The 19,071-nt window shown below is 46.5% G+C and overlaps 2 protein-coding genes across 6 annotated transcripts in view; one reads left to right on the top strand and one right to left on the bottom strand.

The window, feature by feature from the left end:
* Window position 1: 1 nt before the first annotated feature.
* Window positions 2-1,619, bottom strand: LOC116326681 (neuferricin). Of its 2 annotated transcripts, none has more exons than XM_031748051.2 (4): window positions 1,249-1,619; window positions 1,008-1,148; window positions 435-621; window positions 2-299 (listed from the first exon to the last, which is right to left on the bottom strand). In XM_031748051.2, the coding sequence occupies exons 1-4, from the start codon at window positions 1,502-1,504 to the stop codon at window positions 125-127; spliced, it is 759 nt and encodes a 252-aa protein (XP_031603911.1). In that variant the 5' UTR covers window positions 1,505-1,619; the 3' UTR covers window positions 2-124. The 2 variants fall into 2 exon arrangements, with proteins under 2 accessions (XP_031603911.1, XP_039474142.1); XM_039618208.1 differs by having other exon boundaries at window positions 435-609.
* A 38-nt stretch (window positions 1,620-1,657) lies between these two features.
* Window positions 1,658-19,071, top strand: part of zzef1 (zinc finger, ZZ-type with EF hand domain 1) — a 29,070-nt gene continuing 11,656 nt past the window's right edge. For 2 of the 4 annotated variants that reach the window (XM_039618203.1, XM_031748074.2), the window contains exons 1-40: window positions 1,658-2,218; window positions 3,230-3,374; window positions 3,492-3,686; window positions 3,806-3,989; window positions 4,076-4,275; window positions 4,740-4,950; window positions 5,051-5,167; window positions 5,866-6,044; window positions 6,291-6,389; window positions 6,479-6,570; window positions 6,675-6,820; window positions 7,062-7,167; window positions 7,285-7,503; window positions 8,749-8,840; window positions 8,967-9,184; window positions 9,325-9,458; window positions 9,537-9,607; window positions 9,693-9,807; window positions 9,892-10,057; window positions 10,176-10,297; window positions 10,387-10,509; window positions 11,005-11,174; window positions 11,258-11,339; window positions 11,422-11,623; window positions 11,733-11,866; window positions 11,983-12,223; window positions 12,308-12,390; window positions 12,480-12,570; window positions 12,656-13,142; window positions 13,224-13,388; window positions 14,046-14,165; window positions 14,293-14,454; window positions 14,586-14,718; window positions 14,903-15,041; window positions 15,128-15,293; window positions 15,377-15,639; window positions 15,747-15,919; window positions 16,042-16,234; window positions 16,325-16,470; window positions 16,875-17,155. In XM_039618203.1, coding sequence (XP_039474137.1) covers window positions 1,805-2,218; window positions 3,230-3,374; window positions 3,492-3,686; window positions 3,806-3,989; window positions 4,076-4,275; window positions 4,740-4,950; window positions 5,051-5,167; window positions 5,866-6,044; window positions 6,291-6,389; window positions 6,479-6,570; window positions 6,675-6,820; window positions 7,062-7,167; window positions 7,285-7,503; window positions 8,749-8,840; window positions 8,967-9,184; window positions 9,325-9,458; window positions 9,537-9,607; window positions 9,693-9,807; window positions 9,892-10,057; window positions 10,176-10,297; window positions 10,387-10,509; window positions 11,005-11,174; window positions 11,258-11,339; window positions 11,422-11,623; window positions 11,733-11,866; window positions 11,983-12,223; window positions 12,308-12,390; window positions 12,480-12,570; window positions 12,656-13,142; window positions 13,224-13,388; window positions 14,046-14,165; window positions 14,293-14,454; window positions 14,586-14,718; window positions 14,903-15,041; window positions 15,128-15,293; window positions 15,377-15,639; window positions 15,747-15,919; window positions 16,042-16,234; window positions 16,325-16,470; window positions 16,875-17,155 — 6,779 coding nt within the window. In that variant the 5' untranslated portion in view covers window positions 1,658-1,804. The remainder of the gene's footprint in view (window positions 2,219-3,229; window positions 3,375-3,491; window positions 3,687-3,805; window positions 3,990-4,075; window positions 4,276-4,739; window positions 4,951-5,050; window positions 5,168-5,865; window positions 6,045-6,290; window positions 6,390-6,478; window positions 6,571-6,674; window positions 6,821-7,061; window positions 7,168-7,284; window positions 7,504-8,748; window positions 8,841-8,966; window positions 9,185-9,324; window positions 9,459-9,536; window positions 9,608-9,692; window positions 9,808-9,891; window positions 10,058-10,175; window positions 10,298-10,386; window positions 10,510-11,004; window positions 11,175-11,257; window positions 11,340-11,421; window positions 11,624-11,732; window positions 11,867-11,982; window positions 12,224-12,307; window positions 12,391-12,479; window positions 12,571-12,655; window positions 13,143-13,223; window positions 13,389-14,045; window positions 14,166-14,292; window positions 14,455-14,585; window positions 14,719-14,902; window positions 15,042-15,127; window positions 15,294-15,376; window positions 15,640-15,746; window positions 15,920-16,041; window positions 16,235-16,324; window positions 16,471-16,874; window positions 17,156-19,071) is intronic. The other 2 variants (XM_039618202.1, XM_039618204.1) reach the window with 2 other exon arrangements.

Genomic DNA, 19,071 nt, shown 5'->3' with positions numbered 1-19,071 from the left:
CTTTGAGGTTTCTTGATTTGGTCTCTTTATTGTCAAAAAATTCAGTTACTAGCCAAAGTGTGTTTCTGAGTTCAGTGCTGCTAAGAAGCAGCTATGAGTGGGTCCATTCTCTGGGCTGACCGGTCTAGTGCGCTCCCACAGAGCATGACTCGGCATGTGCAGGGCAGCCGTCGTATTTCTGCAGGTTGGGGTCTTCCTCTGCCGTGATCGGGTCTTCAACACAGACACAACGAGCACCAGTGGAGCCAGGAGAGAAGAGCTTCCGTGGCACGCCTGCCCAGTGTCTCACCACTCCACCACTGCAGGAAATAAAGAAATAAACTCAACCCTGTATCTCCTGATGTGCACTCCTCTCGCCCACTAGTGTCAGAAATGCTGCATTACACATCAGTAGGATAATACAACATTGACTTCATTTTCGATTAGGTGCATACCTCTTAGTGGAGCACCAGAATCTTCCTCCACTGGCAGCAGTCCACTCTGAGTTGCAAGACGGAAAGCGAATCCTCTCAGCCTCAGACTGAGCCTTGAGTTTCTTACCCTCTGCTAGTGATGCTTCTACTCTCAACAGGCCCTCTGTGGGCTCTCCGGCCTCGTTATAGAACCGACCTATTAATACACCTGTATTCAAATGTTGGATACCAAAACATTAAATAAAAGCTTTCTGGGATGTTTCCATTTTCTGACAGCTTTTAAGGTAAAATTATCTTCACTAAGTGTATGGTCATATCCTAGCTGCAATTTGCTCCATGAGTAAAGTAGTAATAATATTCAAGTCAATTAACAAAGGAAGTGTTGTTAAATTTTAAAGTAACCTTCTGCACTCAGTCATTATAGTGAAAACAAACATTGTATACTTTGCTTCTGTTATATGCACATCATAAACCAAAAATATCTGTTTGTTTCCAAAACACAACCAAGCACACTTGTAGTAGTAACAAGAACATCTATTTACTATGACGGCCACCTGGAGCTGTTCCACTAAATGATTGGTGGAAATCACATACCCACATTTTGGTAGTCCCTCTGGTAGAAGGCCAGCCAGTCGTACAGCGCAACCACCTCTAGGGGAGACAGACTCGACACGTCATCTGTCAGCCCACTCTCTGTGAAGTCTCCGGTGATGAAGGCCAGTGAGGCGTCTTTGCCTGAAAGTACAAACACACATTTAGCCAAAGGCGGAATATCGAGTACTATTAGGAGTACCACACATGGACTCCAGGGTCGTCAAAGAAAGCTGGGGATCACCTGCCATAAAGTGATAAGCGCCACCAGGTCCATAGTGCTTTTCTCCCTTGTGTACATCAAAAACCTGCCCCAGTATGGCCAGGTATAGCCCCTTGCTGCCCTGCTCCCCATCGTGCAGCGCTAACTCACTCCTGCTTAGGAGTCTGAGCGGTGACCCCTTTGATGACTCAATGCCAAACATAGCTGACCAATCAGGAGGGATGAACAGCACTGCCAACGTCACGGATAAAAGCGCGACCACCACATAGCTGAGCATGCTGCTTTATTAAAGCTCCTTTTCTTTAAGCTTTACATTCAGTTCACGTCGCACACCTCACAATTACTCGGTGGCAGCACAGGTGCTTCCGTGAACGGACACACCAAACCACAGCGCGTGCGCGAACTACGAACGCAAAGGACGTTGCGGCCGTACAGCACGTCAATGCGGTAGTAGAGTAGAGCTCTGCTGTAGGTGAACGCTGGAGCGGTCTGTGTACAGACCGGTCCAACCGTTTCAAAACTCACGCCCAGTGGGCCGCAGGGGTTTTCAGGGGAGCATAAGGTCGGCGAAACAAACATGGGCAACGCGGAGAGCGGCTGCGGCGGAGGCAGCGGCGACGAGGAAGACATAGAAACGGAGAGCCCCGGCTTCGCGGAAGACGGTCCGGCCTCTGCGACCGCTGGCGGCGGTGTTGGAGGCGGCGGCGGCTCTGGTTGTGGCAGGAGCGGAAGGGGATCGAATAACCTACCCGTGCCCACTGGTGGACCACCCAGCCCCGGGGTCCTCTTGGAGCAAGTGAAACTGAGAGAAGCGGCGGCTCGTATTAGCGACTCTGGAGTCGCCATTCACGAGTCCGTCCTGGCCGGGAATGAGGGTGTCCTGATGCGGTGGCTGGAGGACCGGTTAAACCGGGGAGAAGAGTCCGTTAATGTTGATCAATTTTGTGAGATGTTAGAGAGCAGAGATGCCCCGAGGGACGAGTGCGAAGAGGTATAAACCTGCTGTGGCCTTCCTCACGCTTCTAACGTCACATGTTATGGTTGGAGCCATCGCGTCTTCTCGTTTTTGGCCCAGGTTCGAGGCTAGTGTTTGATAACTTGTCGCCACGCCCATTCAGTGTTTGTAATCAATACGTAAATACGTAATTAAGTCTTTGGGCTGTCACGTGCTTTTATCATTGTCGGTCAACAAATCTAAATAGCATTGTAGTGATCGGAGAGGGGCTCCTGCACCGCTCGTGGGCTCTGTTATCAGGCTTTACCTGTGACAGGTGAGTTTGGCCAGTCACAGTTCTGTTGGGTAGTACCAGGTCGAGTACAGAGCTAACGGGACGATCTATCCTAGGCACAAAAGCAGCTCGGGGTCTCGCCTGGAAAAGAAGGGCTTCAATTCTATCAAACCACAACTCCGCTATGACTGATTTTTAGACTGTGGCTCATGTGCCGTTGAACTTGGACAGAAGGGAGAGTTTTCTAGCAGGTTTCCCCCCCTTGTTTTTGCCGTTTCTAGATTTCTAGAACTTGCAGTGGATCGGGTAAATGAGCTGACATAATGTCACCTGTTCTTGTGGGTTTTGTCACTAGGTTTTCCGCCTCGGTCACTTGTAGCAGACCACATTGTTTTGTTGTCTCTTGACTGGCTGTTTTTTAACCAGTGGTTGCAGATGACTGGTTGAACTAATGAATGTCAGTCTGTGCTCTTTGTCTGAGTAAATACTGACTATCAAAGCTGTGCTTTAAATAAGGAACGAGACAATGTTTCTTTCAGGAATCAAGCCACAGATTCCAAAAGCATAGCTACGTAACATCTTTTATACCATAAAACGTAGTCTGTATTAAGCAATAAAGATGCTTTCAGCTGAGTGGTCTTTACGTTAACAACAGTTGCTAGGCCATTTGTGTTTTAAGATGAATGTTCTTATAGATTTTTGCAACACTGTGAAAGTGAGGGACTAATTGTTGGTATAAAATACAGAGTCTTTGTCCTTCTCCACTGTCTCAGGCCTTTGGTCAGTTCGATGCAGAGGGGGATGGAGTGGTGGACATAGAGAGCATGCTGATTGCTCTGAAGAACTCCAATGGAGCTAATCTACAGGGAGAGCTGAGTAATGTGATAAGACAGCTTCAGGCCTGCTCGCTTACCCCAGGTACGATATGTGATTTGTTTACCCAGATAAACAAACTCGACCTTATTTGAATCAGTGCAGTCAGTGTGTGGCCAAAAAGTTAACCCATTCATTTTTCTTGTATTTTCCTTTCCACAGGTTTTGTGGACATATTCTCCAAGACCAAAGACCGATTAGGAGCACACGCCTCTAAAATTCTAAAGTTCTTACACAGGAATCGTATTCCCAGCAGTGCCATCCCTTTCCCAATTTTAGAGGGCTACAACAGTATCTGTACCATGAGGTCCAGTGTGGTGCAGGACTTCTTGGAATTCCTCTTGCAGAAGGAGAAAGGTGAGCACGAGAGTTGGCCAGTGCTTAAGGAATGTTTTCTTTAGTAATTTAAGGCTAAATGCACATCTAGCAGCACCACGCCTGTGGTGAGGCTGTCCTCATGTGAGTTTTTCTTTCAGATTTGGATATTCAGTACAGAGCAGAGCTGGACCGTGATCCGGATGTAGACATGGTCAAGGTCGTCACTCAGTGCTACAGCACAATAGAAGCTTCATCCAATGTTGCTGACATCTACAAGATGACAAATGGGGAAACGGCGTCTTTCTGGCAGTCCGACGGCAGCGCTCGCTCACACTGGATACGGTAAAATGCAGCTGAGTTTCTGATGTTTCTAAGCAAGTCTATTAACAGCTCTAAGGTGGAAACTCATCTCCCTTTTCCCTTCCCAGACTAAAAATGAAACCAGATGTTGTTTTGAGACGTTTGGCCATTGCTGTGGCTTCTAATGACCACAGCTATATGCCTCAGCTAGTGTCAGTTGCTGTGGGGAAGAACCGGCGTTCTTTGCAGGAGATCAGAGACATCCGCATCCCGAGCAATGTCACGGGCTATGTAGCTCTCTTGGAGAATGCCAACATCACACACCCCTGTGAGTCACCATCTTTCTGCTTAGTGGAATGTTTACGTCTCTCACTGATGGTCACACTATCATCTGTCTGAACATAAAGCATGGTGTAGGCTTCATGTGAGCTTTGGTGGGGTCATACAGTTGTGCTTTCAAGTGCCTCCTTGTTGGTCCACATGCAGGCTTCCACAAGCTGAAGATCGAAGGGATCTAGTCCAAGAGAGAGTCTGTTTTTCACCTTAGAGGCCTATGTATGCTCCACATGGGCTCCTTTTTAATAATGACCTGTTCACTACATGTCCACACACACTTAAAAATCGTAGCTGTGCTTTGCATGTATTGAGGTCCGCATAGTTAAGTCATGTGTTTCACGTGTGCCTCCCTAATCAATATTTATTCTGCAGTATCTTCAACTGTGCTCTCTTTTCTTTCCTGCGGGATGTATCTGATTTTTCCGTTAACCACATAAACTTTTCACTAAATCCCAGACATCCAAATCAACATTAAGCGGTGCCTGAGTGATGGATGCGACACACGGATTCACGGCTTGAAGACGCTGGGTTATCAGATTACCAAGAATAAAGAGATGTCTGTTTCGGATGCTTCAGCCGTCTGGTACCTGTCTCTCCTCACCTCTTTGGTCACTGCGTCCATGGAGACAAACCCTGCACTTGCTCAGACCGTCCTTCAGAGCACACAGTAAGATGCAGAGCTCATTGCATGTTTGTATTGACTAGCATCACATTTGTAAGGTTCTTACTGATGCCGGTGGTTTCTTTTTTTTTTGATTCACCTCTAGAAAAGCCTTACGTCACATGCCGCCATTGTCCCTTACACCGTCATCCACAGAGTTCCCCAGGTTCTTTTCTGCAAACATCTTGGAGGAGGTGGATGGATTTCTCCTCAGGATAGCAGAGTAAGGGATTGTGGCACAGCCACCACACTGAGCTCACAATGCTGACGTCATCTCAGTAAAAGCAGGTGGAAACAAAAATACTGGTTAAAGTGAGGCAGCGACACACTTTGTTCCATTTGGTGCTCTGCAAATCTAATTCTGCTGACAGATGCAGAAAAATATTGGAAATCATCATCATTGCTATAAGTTTTTTCTACTCTTAGATATTTATGTCGCTAAGATATCCCTAACATGGTCATCCATGCACACTGCTCTGACTGCGCACGTAGAAGTCCCACCTGTTCTGTTCTCAGTAGGCTGAAATGAGGAGGAACTAAAACAGCTTGTTTAAGGTAGAAACATCGACTTTATTAACTGTCAGGAAATTCAGTTTTTTTAAATTCTGACAAATTTAAAACAATTTAATATCAGTTTGCATGTACGATCTTCAATGTGTCGAATTGTTGCTAGAACTACTTGATCCACTTGGGTTATACAGGAAGTACTTCTTAAGTTCAGCTAAGGTCAGGTGTGGCCTTTGAGCCCGCGGTGTATGAAGCTCTGCAGTCAGTTTAAACAACAACAAAGCAGGGACATGCTGCTGAGAGTGTCAGCATTGCATTAGAGCTTATATAAAAAATGAAAGTGTGCGCTGGCACGACAAGTTTGATTCAGCTGTTTGTGGAATCTTGGCAAAGTATTTGTTCTCCTGTGTGCAGCTGCTGTGTGAGTCCTGATGTAGAGCTGACCCTCCTGGCCTTCGCCCTGGCCAGAGGGAGTGTGGCAAAAGTCATTCAGGCCCTGTCCTGCATCAGTGATCATTTAGACACCAAGTACAAGGCCTCGTCACTCATCGTCTCTATGGCCTCGGTCCGGCTACGACTGCTGTATCGCAACGGTAACGTAAACGGCTCTTCTTTTCCTCTCCTTCATACGAGAACATTCAAATCTGAGAAAGTGCCCATTTCTGAGGAGGAGTTGCATTAGTGGGTTATTAGCAGTGGAAAATTGCTTCTTGTTTTACAAAGCTGCAGTGTGGTGATTATTGCCCTCCCGTCCTCCAGTGTAGTAACAAAGTTACAAAGTAATGGAACATGATCATATGATTAAGTGTGCTGTGATTGGACATTCTGGCTTTTTACAGGGAAGCCGCTCCAGCTGCACTTACAGGCCTGTGATGTGAAGAGCAAAGATGAGAAATCAGGACCAGAGAACATGCTAACAGAGTACTCCACTGGAGATGGTACAACTGAGATCAATAACGACTGTTCTTAAGATTGAGTACAATATCAACATGACGTAAAGTGTTGCTGGATACTTTGTTCTTTGCAGGTTTTCTCACAGAAGCCGGCCGTTTGAAAGCCAGCGTAATCCTCTCGACAGAGGACCAGAGCAACTTCCAGGTCACTCAGATAAAGATCAAAGTGAGAAGGCCTATAATTTTACCATTACAGTGCAAAATACGATAACCTAGAGAGTGACGGAGGATTACGGTGCTGCAGGTCTTACACTGTGTTTGTGTGATAAGGTGCGGAAAGGAGCCATTGGACCGAAATGTGGTTTAGTGTTTGCGTATAAGGAGGCCGATCCTTTCGATGCAGAGAAACACTTCAAAAGGTTTAAAAAGTATCACTCCTGGGACTACAAGGATTTCAAAGAGTTTGTACAAAGCAGGTAAGGATTTGCAGCTATTTTTAACTATTTATCTGTTCCTATATTTTAGTTTGAAATGCTCCTGTGATAAAAAGAAAAGATGCTGATCGTGACACTGTCTCACTAAAATGAACCATCCAGTCCTAAAAATGGGATAAACTTTAGTTATGGAGACCCCTCAGCAGTCTGTATGTGTGTGGGGCCCACCTCAGTGGTTTATTCTGTGTATGGCTGACACACCATCCTGTCACCTGACCTGCAGCGCCAAGACTCCAGCGCAGAGTGAAGACGAGCCGATTGGCTGGTTTGAGCTGGAGGATGACTGGAATGATGTGGAGATCAAGCTGCAGCAGTGTCGTGTTGCCAAGGTACACACTACATCCAGTTAGTCAGTTCCCTTTCATCATTAGTGAACGTTAGTTAGTCTTTAATATTGTGTCGTCATTGTCAAGTCACACCACCTCTAATTGTTCCGGTCTTCACAGTTCCTGATGGTGAAATTCCTGTGCACCAGGCAGGACAACGCCGAGCGCCTTGGTGTGCAGTCCCTCAGCTTCAGTGGCTACTTGTGCCCTGGGACAGAGAGGCTCGCAGACCTGGATGACCTCAGTCCAAAAGGAGAGAGCTTTGACAGTGATGCTGTTACCGGCCTTTGTCTGCTAAAGAAGACCCTCTTCTTCATACAGCAGCTTACACGAGACATGGTACCTACTTATTAGATAAAAAATACCCCATATTATCCCCCAAATTTGTAAATGACTGTGTTACAGCAGCCAAAACATGAAAAAAGACTTGCACTATATTAAAATGTAAAGAAAAAAAGCATCACAGGATGAAACGGCTCAGAAGAGTTTAAAAAAAGTTTTAGTTTAGTTTAATAGTTTAATAAATAATACAAAGAAAGAAGACTCAAGCTTAAATCTAAAATGAATGCAGGTTTGAGGTTTGAGGTGATTTCCTGCATCTGACACAGATTTTAAAGAGAGCGTCCTGCTGTGTGTCCTGTAAGTGTTGCAGCATCCAGTCAGCGCTGCCACAGACGAGCTCTGTTAGCTGATGGACCAAAGAGTGTGCTGATTCAACAGCAGTGATGAGTTACTGTGGAGAGTTATACAGCTAGCAGTTCAATGTTCAGGCCGTGTAAATGTTCCCTCGGTGATGGTTCAGTCATAGCTAGTGCACGCTATGCACCTTAAATGTCCTGAAACCAGACACGGTCACACTGTGGTTTGGAAACGTGTGAGTGTGGCAATAACTCCACTCACGAGGCTCCCACTGGGTTAGGGTAAACTCGACCTCAGTAAACTCAACTCGCGTGTTTTCCAAACACCTACATTTCCCAGGAGGATCTGCTCCATCACTAAACCCTGTCATTTCCTGCTGGCTCCTCTGGGATTAGAGGCCTCGCTCTGGGCAGTAGACCTGTGAGCACAATCAGCTGGTGACGAGTCTCCATTAGCAAGAGTTAGCAGAGCTGTAAAGACTGACTTACACAACAAAGGCAGCTGCATTTGCTTGAATCATAGTGAGCAAGAAAAATCAACTTTATCGGTGTCAAAAATTATTCAGATAAAAAAAGAAAACTGCTGTGGGAGGCTGCCGCGCAGCATGGTGCAGGGACCGTATGGTGAACGCAGTCGTCACTGGGCCACATTAAGATATAGTTTGAATACTATTAAGACCGTTATTAATCTGGAGAGTGCTGAAGAGGACACTCCTGCCTTTAAGATGAAGAAATGCTACAAGAAAGCATGAGAAAAATGTAACATTATGATCCTGTACTGTTCCAAAGTACTAATTCACTCTGTTTACTGTCAACATGAGACAGTGCGCCCCCTTATGGCCATTCAGAGTCATTGCAACACATTTTACTGTACTGCTGAGAGATGAAGGGATGTTTCCTGTCTCTTTATTACTGATCTGATGGTCCTGTGTGTTTGTGTGTACAGGATGCCTCTCACTGCAAGCAGAAGTATCTGTTGGAATTCAGCGGCCTCAGCCTGAGCCTCTTCTGGAACTTCTACAGCAAACTCAGGGAGATGTGAGTAAAGCTCTTCTCACTGCCGTGTCTTGCACTTGCTGTTAGAATTACTAGAATGATAATTCCCACTGAGTTAGTCAGTGGGAGTCCATGCCTGCTGCAAGTTAGCATGTTTCTTTCTTCCAGTGAGGGAGAGGAGGTGATGAAGAGCAGAGTTCTCCTCCTCCAGTTGATGCAGAACTGTTTCCCCATGCTGCCCACCCCCCTGGAGCCCCGGGGCAAAGAGGAGAGCAAAGTGCCAGATGGAGCTGGCGCAGCAGCTCGTCCATCCATGTCCAGCAGCAAAGATGACCTCAGTGACCCTATGAGGGCTGTGTGGGAGCTCTACACTCACCTCTGTCACAGTAAGGAGCCGTCGCTCTCACAGAGCTCAGAATCCTGCATTTCTGTGGAGAGAGTCCATGACAGCAGGGACTAGTTATAGCAGGTTTGTAAGCATCAGAGAAATCCAGTGTAGCAATCCTGTTTGTGGTTTTTGCTTTAGTTGTGGACAGTCCGGAAGGTGAGACATCCGTGGAAAAAGCTTTGCACACAGAAGCGATGAAGGCTGTTCTTCATGGAGCGGCTGTTTTCTTCCCTGATAAACATGTCAGGCGAGACAAACTCTTTCACATGATGGTGAGTTTGTAAATGTTATTATGCAGCAGCAGCAGGAGCGTAATGATTCTCATAATGTTTATTTTTGTGTTTTTCCAGAAAAACATTACAGAGGAGGATCAGCCAGAGTCGGTGAAGGTTACCTTTGAATCCCTTTGTAATTACTTCAGGTAAGAGCTGTACAAACACGTCATCATATGGTCCTGTACACTCGGGCATCCCGAGGAGTCGGTGACATCTGTGCTTTCTCTGCAGCGATCAGGATCCAAGTGGCCTTCTGCTGCTCCCTCCTAAAGGAGCTCCCTCAGACTTTGACATCAGCCCAATACTCTCAGTCATGGAGACGCTGCTCCTGGTCGCCACCAGAGAGGTAAGCCAGCTTCTCACAGGTGGACATTGAACGTTTCTTTTGTCTTTCTAAAGTTCGTTTCTCCTCGTGTCTTCTGTCCTTCAGTGTGAGGTCATGATGGTGGATGAGAATAGCGGAGCCAGCAGATCGGTTCTGCTGTCGTTGTTCTGGGCTCTGCAGGGCAGTCTGCTCTCCTGGTGCTACCTGCAGCTCAAAGGAGGAGCATCCACGGCCATTGCAATGGAGCTGGCCAGAGACATCCTGCTAAAATGTGAGATGCATTATTCCTGATGACATACGTGATTGTCAGGGGTCATGTGTTTATCAGAGCATGCAGAGCACGCTCGAACGATGTGTGACTAAGCTGTATGATGATTTGTTTTCAATAGATGTGGATCAGTTCTTGGAACGTGTGAAGTCTATCCTTGGCTCACTGTTGGAGAGATACACTGGAGCTCAGATTACTGAAAAATTAGGCAGCTCTATCATAGCCACAGTCTTCAGACAACTGGTAATGCTGTCTTGTGTTATGCACTGTAATTGGCTTCATAGACACATCTAGAATAGAGCGTTGTGAATAATTGGTTTGGGTCCTGGCAGATGATCTTCCTCTTGGAGCTGTGCCCCTTGGACATCCCCCACAGCATGCTGCTGAAAAGCTTCTCCTCGCTCGTTGAGCTGCTCAGAAGCCTGTCAAGTGACACCGGAGACATCTTTTCTAAGGTCAGTCCACTTTGACCGCTAACACTTCTGTTGCCTCCATCCCATCGTAAGGGGTGCGAATGAAGCGGGTATCATGGACACCAGTATTTGGGAAATGGGGGTCCAGAAGGACCAGTCTAATTAGTGGTGAAAAAGTATTTAAAACCATAAGAAAGGCAAATCACATGTGTTTTTGTGGGGAAGAAAGGCAGTGTTTCTTTCTGAAGTGCGTAACAGAGGTACTTTGTGCATTGACAAACATTAATCGAACTGCTTATCAGTCCAGTTACTTCTGGCCTTCAGAAAACGGGCCTATATAAACGTATTATGTCTTAAAGTGGCTGCATTTCCTATGAAATAATACTTCTACAAGTGTAACCAGTTGAAATGATGCTGAAAGTCTGCATTCAGCCTCATTTTGATGTGTTTGATTTGATCCACTGTGTGGTGTTCAGAGTTACACAAACAGTGCAGCAGTCCAGAAACTTGGATCTTATTGTAACCTGTCACTATAAGGTGGATCAAGAGAACTGGCACCAACCCCAGCAGCCAGTGGTGTTAAGGACCTGGAACATGGAGTCCCCGCACAACTACGAGAACAGCCGCCACGAGACGAGCATCTTCGCCTGCCCCGGCACGACATCGTTTGAGGTGGAGTTTGATGAACGGTGTGAAACAGAGAAGAGGTGACGTGTTTATGTTTATCTGTTTGTTTTTGAAATCCTTTGTGGGGATTTTATCCTGTTAACTGTGCTCACAATATTTGCAGATACGACTACTTAGAATTCACAGATTCCAGAGGGGGGAAGGTCCGCTACGACATGAAGGTTGGAACTGAGAAGTGGCCAAAGGTAGGCAAAGGAAAATCACAGGCCGGTCTTCAGATATGTCACTGATATTTACGAATGTGTCCTTGTGTGTTTGCTCCTTTAGAAAGTGACCTTTGACACCGGTCCCCAGCTGCAGTTCCTCTTCCACTCTGACAGCAGCAACAACGAGTGGGGCTATAAGTTCACTGTAACAGCCCTGGGTTTACCAGACATCACCATTTCTTGGATGTCAGATCTGCAGCTGCTGGTGGCTCGTCTGATGGGTCGCCTTGCATCCAGAACGCTCGCGTTGAAATCTCCACACGGTGAGACTGTTTTCATGAGGTTGGCCTCAGTCAGAGTTTATCAGAGCAGAAAAGAAACCAGTGTGAGGCACTAGCATTATTGTGTATTATTGTGGGTTACTGTCTCCAGAGGTTCGCAGCGTAAAGGAACTTCCATCAGGGAAAATGTCCCATGTTCAGTCTTCACCTTTATGGAAACCCATCCTGAGACATGGGCTGTGTGAAAAAAGGGAGGCGAACCGAACAAAAACAATCACAGACCAGGTGAAAAACACTACCTCAGTGTGTACGAGCACCGTGCACCGGATGTTTCGGTTGCATTACTCGGTGACCTCGACTGGAAGATGCTCTAATAGTGTTTTTCTTTTTCTGTGTGGTAGGCGAGCACATGGACTCTGGATGAGTTGATGGGCTTCCTGGAGGACTTTGCTCGCTGGAACCCTTCACAGGAGCTAACAGACGCTAGAACAGAGCTGATGAGGACCCTCGTGCAGGCTTGCAGGAAACAGACGATGAGGAACGAGATCACCACTGGGTCAAAGATAGACCAAGCTGTGAATGCCATGTGGGCAGCCATGGTGTACCACACACCAGCCCTCAACCTTGCACTTCTTAGCTATGGTAACCAGCGATCACTACAGCTGTGTTTTGTTATTAATCTACTTCTGTCTGAATGATTTTCTCCCGTCTGTGTTTTTGTGCTAGTAGTTAATCCGGACTGTAAATCCAGTCTGAGTGAAGAGTTTGTGCAGGTGTATTCACTAGCAGACAGCATCAGAACGTGGATGGTGAGTGTAACACACGGGACATCTCTCTGTTGGCTTTGTGCTTTTCATGTTTCTCACCTGTTACTCTGCTGGGATCTATTTCCTGTTAGCTGGAGATGAAGCAGAGATATCTGGTTGGCAAAATGAACATTCATGACGAGAGGGAAGGTGGTCCTGATGAGGTTACCATGGAGACACTGGGTGAGTGCTTCTTCCTTTTTAATGTCATGTCTTGATTTTTATTTGGCTTTTTCCTGACATTTTAACTCTTTCCTCTCTTCTCCAGCTGAGATGTGCATCGAGAAAAGCCTCTTGTTGTTCCGATTTGCTCCTTGCGGAGTTCCATGCCAAGGCAGCGACGCTTCCAAAGCCACAGAGAGCAGCAGTGCTCTGCTGTTCCGATCAAGTTCTATTTCAGAAGGGGACTTCCAAGCCAGCTCATCTCTGGGACCTCAGGCTGCAGGGTCTGAGGAAAGCTGTGAGTCCAGGTCTGGACAGAGTCAGTCGTCCAGTACTCACATTGCAAACTCATCCTCATGTGGCCACAGCAGGCGAACCCATCGAGACTCGACAGAGAGTCTCTCCCCCCAGCCTGGGGAGCCAGCCTCCCCCTCTGCTTACAACCGCAAAGCTCCGTTCAGTCGGGCGCGCCTGCGTCTCCTGTCCTGCCGCTCTATAGAAGAGCCTCGCATGACTCCCTCAGTCAAAGATCGCTACCCGATGCTCAAACACATCCTAAACTTCATAAAGGACCAGGCCCTCACAACAGTAAGGTGAGAAACTGCTAATCTCCTGTTTGATAACGCATAATGAGACTTGCATCCAGGGTTAAGTCCTCGTTCTTCTTCCTGCAGCATTCTGCAGACGCTGTCTCTGAACAAAGCGCAGGCCCTGAGTGTGTGCAAGGTGCTGGAGATGGTTCAGCAGTGCTTCCGTTCCATGGGACAGCCACACCTGTTCCAACCCCCCTGCATCCTGTTCCTACAGGAGCTGCTGGCATGCCAGAAAGACTTTACCTGGTAAATCTCAGTTTTTCAGTTTTAATTCATTTACAAATGACCCTCCATAAAACCGGAGCAATCAGAATAAGGTCACAGAATACGATGCTGCACGCATGCTGGTCCTAGTGGGATAGTAGGTCTTAGCTTTCCATAATGGGAAAAAAATAAATGAATGGATTCATCCCTTTAAACCTTAACCTAATTTACCCTCTAAACCAGGGGTGTCCAACTCCAGGCCTCCAGGGCCGGTGTCCTGCAGGTTTTAGATGTGTCCTTGATCCAACACAGCTGATTTAAATGGCTCAATGACCTCCTCAAGTTCTCCAGAGGCCTGGTAATGAACTAATCATGTGATTCAGCTGTGTTGACCCAGGGTGAGATCTAAAACCTGCAGGACACCGGCCCTCGAGGCCTGGAGTTGGACACTCCCAGTTTAAACACTAATCCGGTTTAAAGGGTTAAACTCTGCAGATTGCAGCAAAGCAAGCAAAGTCTCGCCAGACCCCAGAAGGAGTTTTACAGCAAGAGGTTTTTAACAGTAGTGTCCCAAAATGTGATGCCATGAAACAGCACTTTAGCTTGGTTCTCACATCTTTTTGGAGATTATTCACTGATGTCAGTTTGGTGTTTTGCTGACTGACTGCACAGAAATGACATTTTCTTTGTGTTTTCCAGTTATTTCTCTCAGCTGTCAGACAGTGGTCAAAAGCTGGGAGAGGAAGTGAGGCGCTCCTACCATCAGCTGGTGCTCATGCTTGTGGAGGCGGTACAGGGCTTCAGCAGCCTCAATGAGAAGTGAGCGCTTTCCTCTAACCCGTCGTGATTTTGTGAATTTAGATTTGTTTCCATTAATAAGCAAGTGCAGGAAGTCTTGTTGTGAAAGTGCGTGCACGGTAACCTGATCGCGATCACTGCCCCGCAGAGCGTTTCTGCCGGCCCTGTCGTGTGTGCAGACCTGCTTGTTGCACCTCCTGGACATGAACTGGGAGGCGCACGATCTTCCTTTCTTCCTGAGCATCAACCTTCCTGACCTCCTCCTCAGCATGTCTCAGGAGAACATCAGCGTCCATGACACTGCCATCAGGTAATCTCAGTGCTCGTCTAAATGTACGAAAAGTTGCTAAAGAAGTTTTACTCAGTTTTCACAAACTGCTTTTTGCTTTCTAACTCTGCTTTATTCATGAAGTTTCTTCTGTGGTTTAACTTCATCTGCAGTCAGTGGACAGAGGAGGACGAGATTGCAGACTACAAGAAGAACCAGGAGTGGATGGATGAGTGTATGGACGGGATGTTTGAGAAGTGGTATGACAAAATTGATGAAGAGGAATCGATGGAGGACAGGAGAAAGGTAGACGACAGTCCATGAACGTTTCATTAGCAGTGTTAACAGCCAGAGTCGCCTCAAAGCTGGCTTTTCTCTTCTCCATATTCTTCCCTTTGCATTTACAAAAACCTGCAGATTCGTGGTGCAGCCTACACATATGTACCTGCATGCTCCGTCATTTTAAAAACTCTATGTGCTCCGTCCACAGATGCACATGTTCATTGCCCGCTATTGTGACCTGCTCAACGTCGTGATCTCTTGCGATGGCTGTGAGAGGATGGCGCCTTGGCACCGCTACCGCTGTCTGCAGTGCATGGACATGGACCTCTGCAAGACCTGCTTCCTTAGTGAGTGCATGCATGACACCGATGATCAGAGGACCTTCCCGTAGTCGTAGTTATACTCACTCTGGATGCATGTATATGTTCATCAGGTGGTGCCAAGCCTGAAGGCCACGAGGACGATCATGAGATGGTAAACATGGAATATGCCTGCGATCATTGCCAGGGGCTTATTGTAGGCAGCAGGATCAACTGCAATGTGTGTGAAGACTTTGACCTGTGCTTCGGTTGTTACAACGCAAAGAAGTATCCTGACAGGTAACGCGCGTCAAGTCACATTTAATGTTGAGCTTCGCCTCTTTAGTTCTCCTTTTATTAAATGGTTATCGTCCCATCACCAGCCACCTGCCCACCCATCGCATCACCGTGTACCCCATGGTGACCATACGGATCAGCGATCGCCACCGTCTCATCCAGCCCTACATACACAACTACTCTTGGCTGCTGTTTGCTGCTTTGGCCCTGTACACGTCAGAGCTGAGCAGCGAGAAGCAAACGGATGGAGACAGTTTGGACAGCGACACTCTGAAGGTGGCCAAAGCCCTGCAGACCCACTGCTCCCAGCTCATCACTGACTGCTTGCTCAAAGGACAGACTGGCAAAGGTAAGTTCACAGCAGTGTAGCATTTGCATAATTTTACGTTGCACAGACTGGTTATTAACATGTAATACTCTTTTTTTTATTTTTTTTTATTTCTGTGCTCTGCATAGGTTTCCGTTCCTCTGCTTTGCTTGCTCTGCTGTCCACCAATGATTCTGCTTCTGACAGCGAGCTGTGTCCAGTCTCTCCCGAGTCCTCTCAAGAGCTCAGCACAGCCACGGACACCTCCTCGCTCCCTGGTAGCACAGCAGCAGTCTGCTCTCCTTCATCTCCTAAGCACAAGGTGGGGAATGCAACTCATGTTCAAAGATAATGTGACGTCCTCATATTTGGGTCTCGCCAATTTACAGAAAAAGATGCAGAAACATGTAAAGTGTAAAAGTCAGCCTGTCCTCTCACAAACAGGATAAACCGTCAGATGAGAAAAAGGCAGAGGAGGCGAGCTCTCCTCCTGCTGCTCATCCAGAGTTGTCGCTCCCTCCGAGCAGTGGGTCGGGGGACAAAAAGAAGCTGGTCACTCAAGACACCCTAGACTCTGCCAGGCTCAGCCAGACCCCGTCTGTGTCCAGCGAAGACCCCCTCTCTCCTGTGGTCCGACGTGAGTGCTGAGAGTGCTTTCACCCAGATGCTTGGCCTGATTCAGCTCTATTTATTTATTTACTCTTCTTTGCTTCAAATTGTGGACCAGGAGCAGTCAACTCGCCAACATCTGATGTTGTCAAGGAAACAGACGATAGGCTGCCCCCAGTTCCCCTTCAGGGGCACGTGTTCTCCGAGTGCTCAAGAGAGAGGATCCTGGGACTGCTGGCAGCCATGCTACCTCCAGCCAAACCAGTAAATGACAAAAATCATTTTGTGGGGTTAAAACATTAAGATAGAAGATCCAGCTCGCACACAGCTCTCATGTCTGTGCAATAAATATGGACTTACAGCTACAAGGCAGGCTAATCCGCTATCAGCCGTTTAGCTTGGCTTAGGCCGAGGGTGGGCCCGTTTTACACTGTGGGGCCAACAGCAGACTCTCAGGGAAACTCCAGTTTCTGTCAGTGTGAAGAAGCTGAATTACACATTTAAACAATGAGAAATGTTTGGAGTAGGGGACAAACAGCTAGCCTTGATGGACGGCACCTCGTTGACAGTATAAATGATTTTGTACATGTTTCTAAAGGTTCGTTAGTCCTGTGATTGCACTGACATATTCTCCTCTTATCCTAACATGTACGTTGTCTTCCTGTCAGGGCTGTTCCCTGTGTCTGCCCAGTCTGAGCTCCATGCTGCCACAGCTTTTTAAGGCAGTCATTTCCAATGCTGGCTCTCTGAACGAGACCTACCACCTCACCTTAGGCCTCCTGGGTCAGCTGCTGCTCCGGATCCCTCCGATGGAGGCTGACAGTGCTGTGACAGAGGCTCTGGCTGACAAGTATGAGTTGCTGATACAAGGAGAGATGTCCTGTTTAGACATCCAGGGCTGGAAGACCATACAGCTGCTTTTCAGCCTGGGCGCCGTCTGTTTAGACAGGTAAGACGTCCAACCCGGTGCCAGACCTATCACAATGCCACCTGTTGCAGACGAGCCAGGACGATGTCTCTGCTGTAAATAATCTGATCACACTTATACAGGACAAAGTTGTCTCTGTGTGAAAGATTTTAAATTAAACAATCATGTGGTTGAAGTGCAGATCAGCTTTAATTCAAACGCTTTAACAAAATACTGCATAAACTGTTTGTTATACATTATCCCCCATTGTCAGAGGCTCGATAGTAGTTGGGCAAAATCACATCATTTCAAATAGGACTGTTTTTAATACTTAGATGAAAATCCTTTTTATTCATGAATTTTTTATTTTTATTTCCACTTTGTTTTATTGATTTCAATGATGGCATACAAAGTTAGCAACTGCAAGGTCAATCTTGATTTCAGAACAATTGTATGACCATTATACCCTACAACCCCCCAACCCGAATTCTCCCCCTATCAGGTCCACACTAGACAGGACACAGCAGAGAGCCAGTCTCTGCCCTCTCACACACACACACACACACACACACACACACACACACACACACACACACACACACACACACACACAAAAAAAAAAAAAAAAAAACAAGCCCCCCCCCCCCAAAAAAAACCAAACAAACAAAAAAAACAAAACAAAAAAAAACAAAAAACAAAAAAACAAAAAAAAAAAAACACTTCGCTCAGTTCACTTCGGATTCAGGAAGTAGAATGATGGTATCCACCAGGAGAAGAAATGATTTCCAGATTTTGTTAAATTCCCTAATAAAACCTTTTAGGGAGAATTTAAGTTTTTCCAACTTTAAGTTAAAGAGTACATCCCTCACCCATTGGTCATGAGTTGGGGGGTGGGGAAGCTTCCACTTTAGTAGAATAAGCCTCCGAGCTAGTAAAGTGGTAAAAGCTAGGGCCTGTTTGAGGGGGCCAGATAAGTTCGAGTCGGGAGGAATACCAAAAATTGCAGAGAGTGGGTTAGGAGGGACAGTCTGGCCATATGCTTGGCTAAGTGTGTCGAATATATTCCTCCAGAATGCACTCAGTTTCGAACAAGACCAAAACATGTGGACATGGTTGGCAGGCGATAGTCCACATCTGCTACAGGCATCACTAACGGTTGGATAGATTTTAGATAATTTGTCATTTGTATAATGTACTTTATAGACCACCTTGCACTGAATCAAAGCATGACGAGCACAAATTGAGGACGAGTGAATCAATTTCAAGGCAGAATCCCACTGCTGTTCTGGTAGGGTTATCTGTAGCTCTTCCTCCCATCTCAGCTTAGTATGAGAAATGGATTTGGGGACCAAAGCATCTAGCATTTTATACAAGGCTGATATCAGTCTATTCTGATGAGGGTTCATCTGCAGGATGATATCCAGACTTGTTTCTGGAGGCCGATTGGGAAAGTGAGGAAACTGCGTTTTTACAAAATCTCTAGCCTCCTTTTTATTAACTCCGTGGATATCAGCGATTGTTGAGACGCTCTGACAGACCTGCAGCTGCCCTCAGATGCTTTTAGTTTGTGAGTCTTTCTGTCTTCAGCTTCCTCTTCAGTAACTGAAAAGCTTTTGGGTTCAGTTTAAGCATCTGACAAAAGCTCTAATCTTTGCCATGAGAAACTCTCGGCTCTGAGTCATTAAGTGTTGCAGCATTTGGCTGAATCTGAGCAGAGACTATTGGTCTACAACTTCATCCTGCTGCTTCTATCAGCAGTTACATTTTGCTATACTTTGCATGCTTTTTTTATATATTTGTTTTCTGACAGAGTCAAATCAGATGTTTTGCTCTTGAGCAGGGTCAGCAGCGTTTCCTATGAGGAGTGCCGTCTAAAGTTTCCTCATGTGCATTAACAATAAATGTAGTAATGCTGTGTATCAACAGTTACACACTATAATGAACAACTTTATACAACT

The sequence above is a fragment of the Oreochromis aureus genome, linkage group 10 (assembly GCF_013358895.1).
Source record: "Oreochromis aureus strain Israel breed Guangdong linkage group 10, ZZ_aureus, whole genome shotgun sequence".
Lineage (NCBI taxonomy): Eukaryota > Metazoa > Chordata > Actinopteri > Cichliformes > Cichlidae > Oreochromis > Oreochromis aureus.
This window is presented reverse-complemented; position numbering and strand designations above follow the sequence as displayed.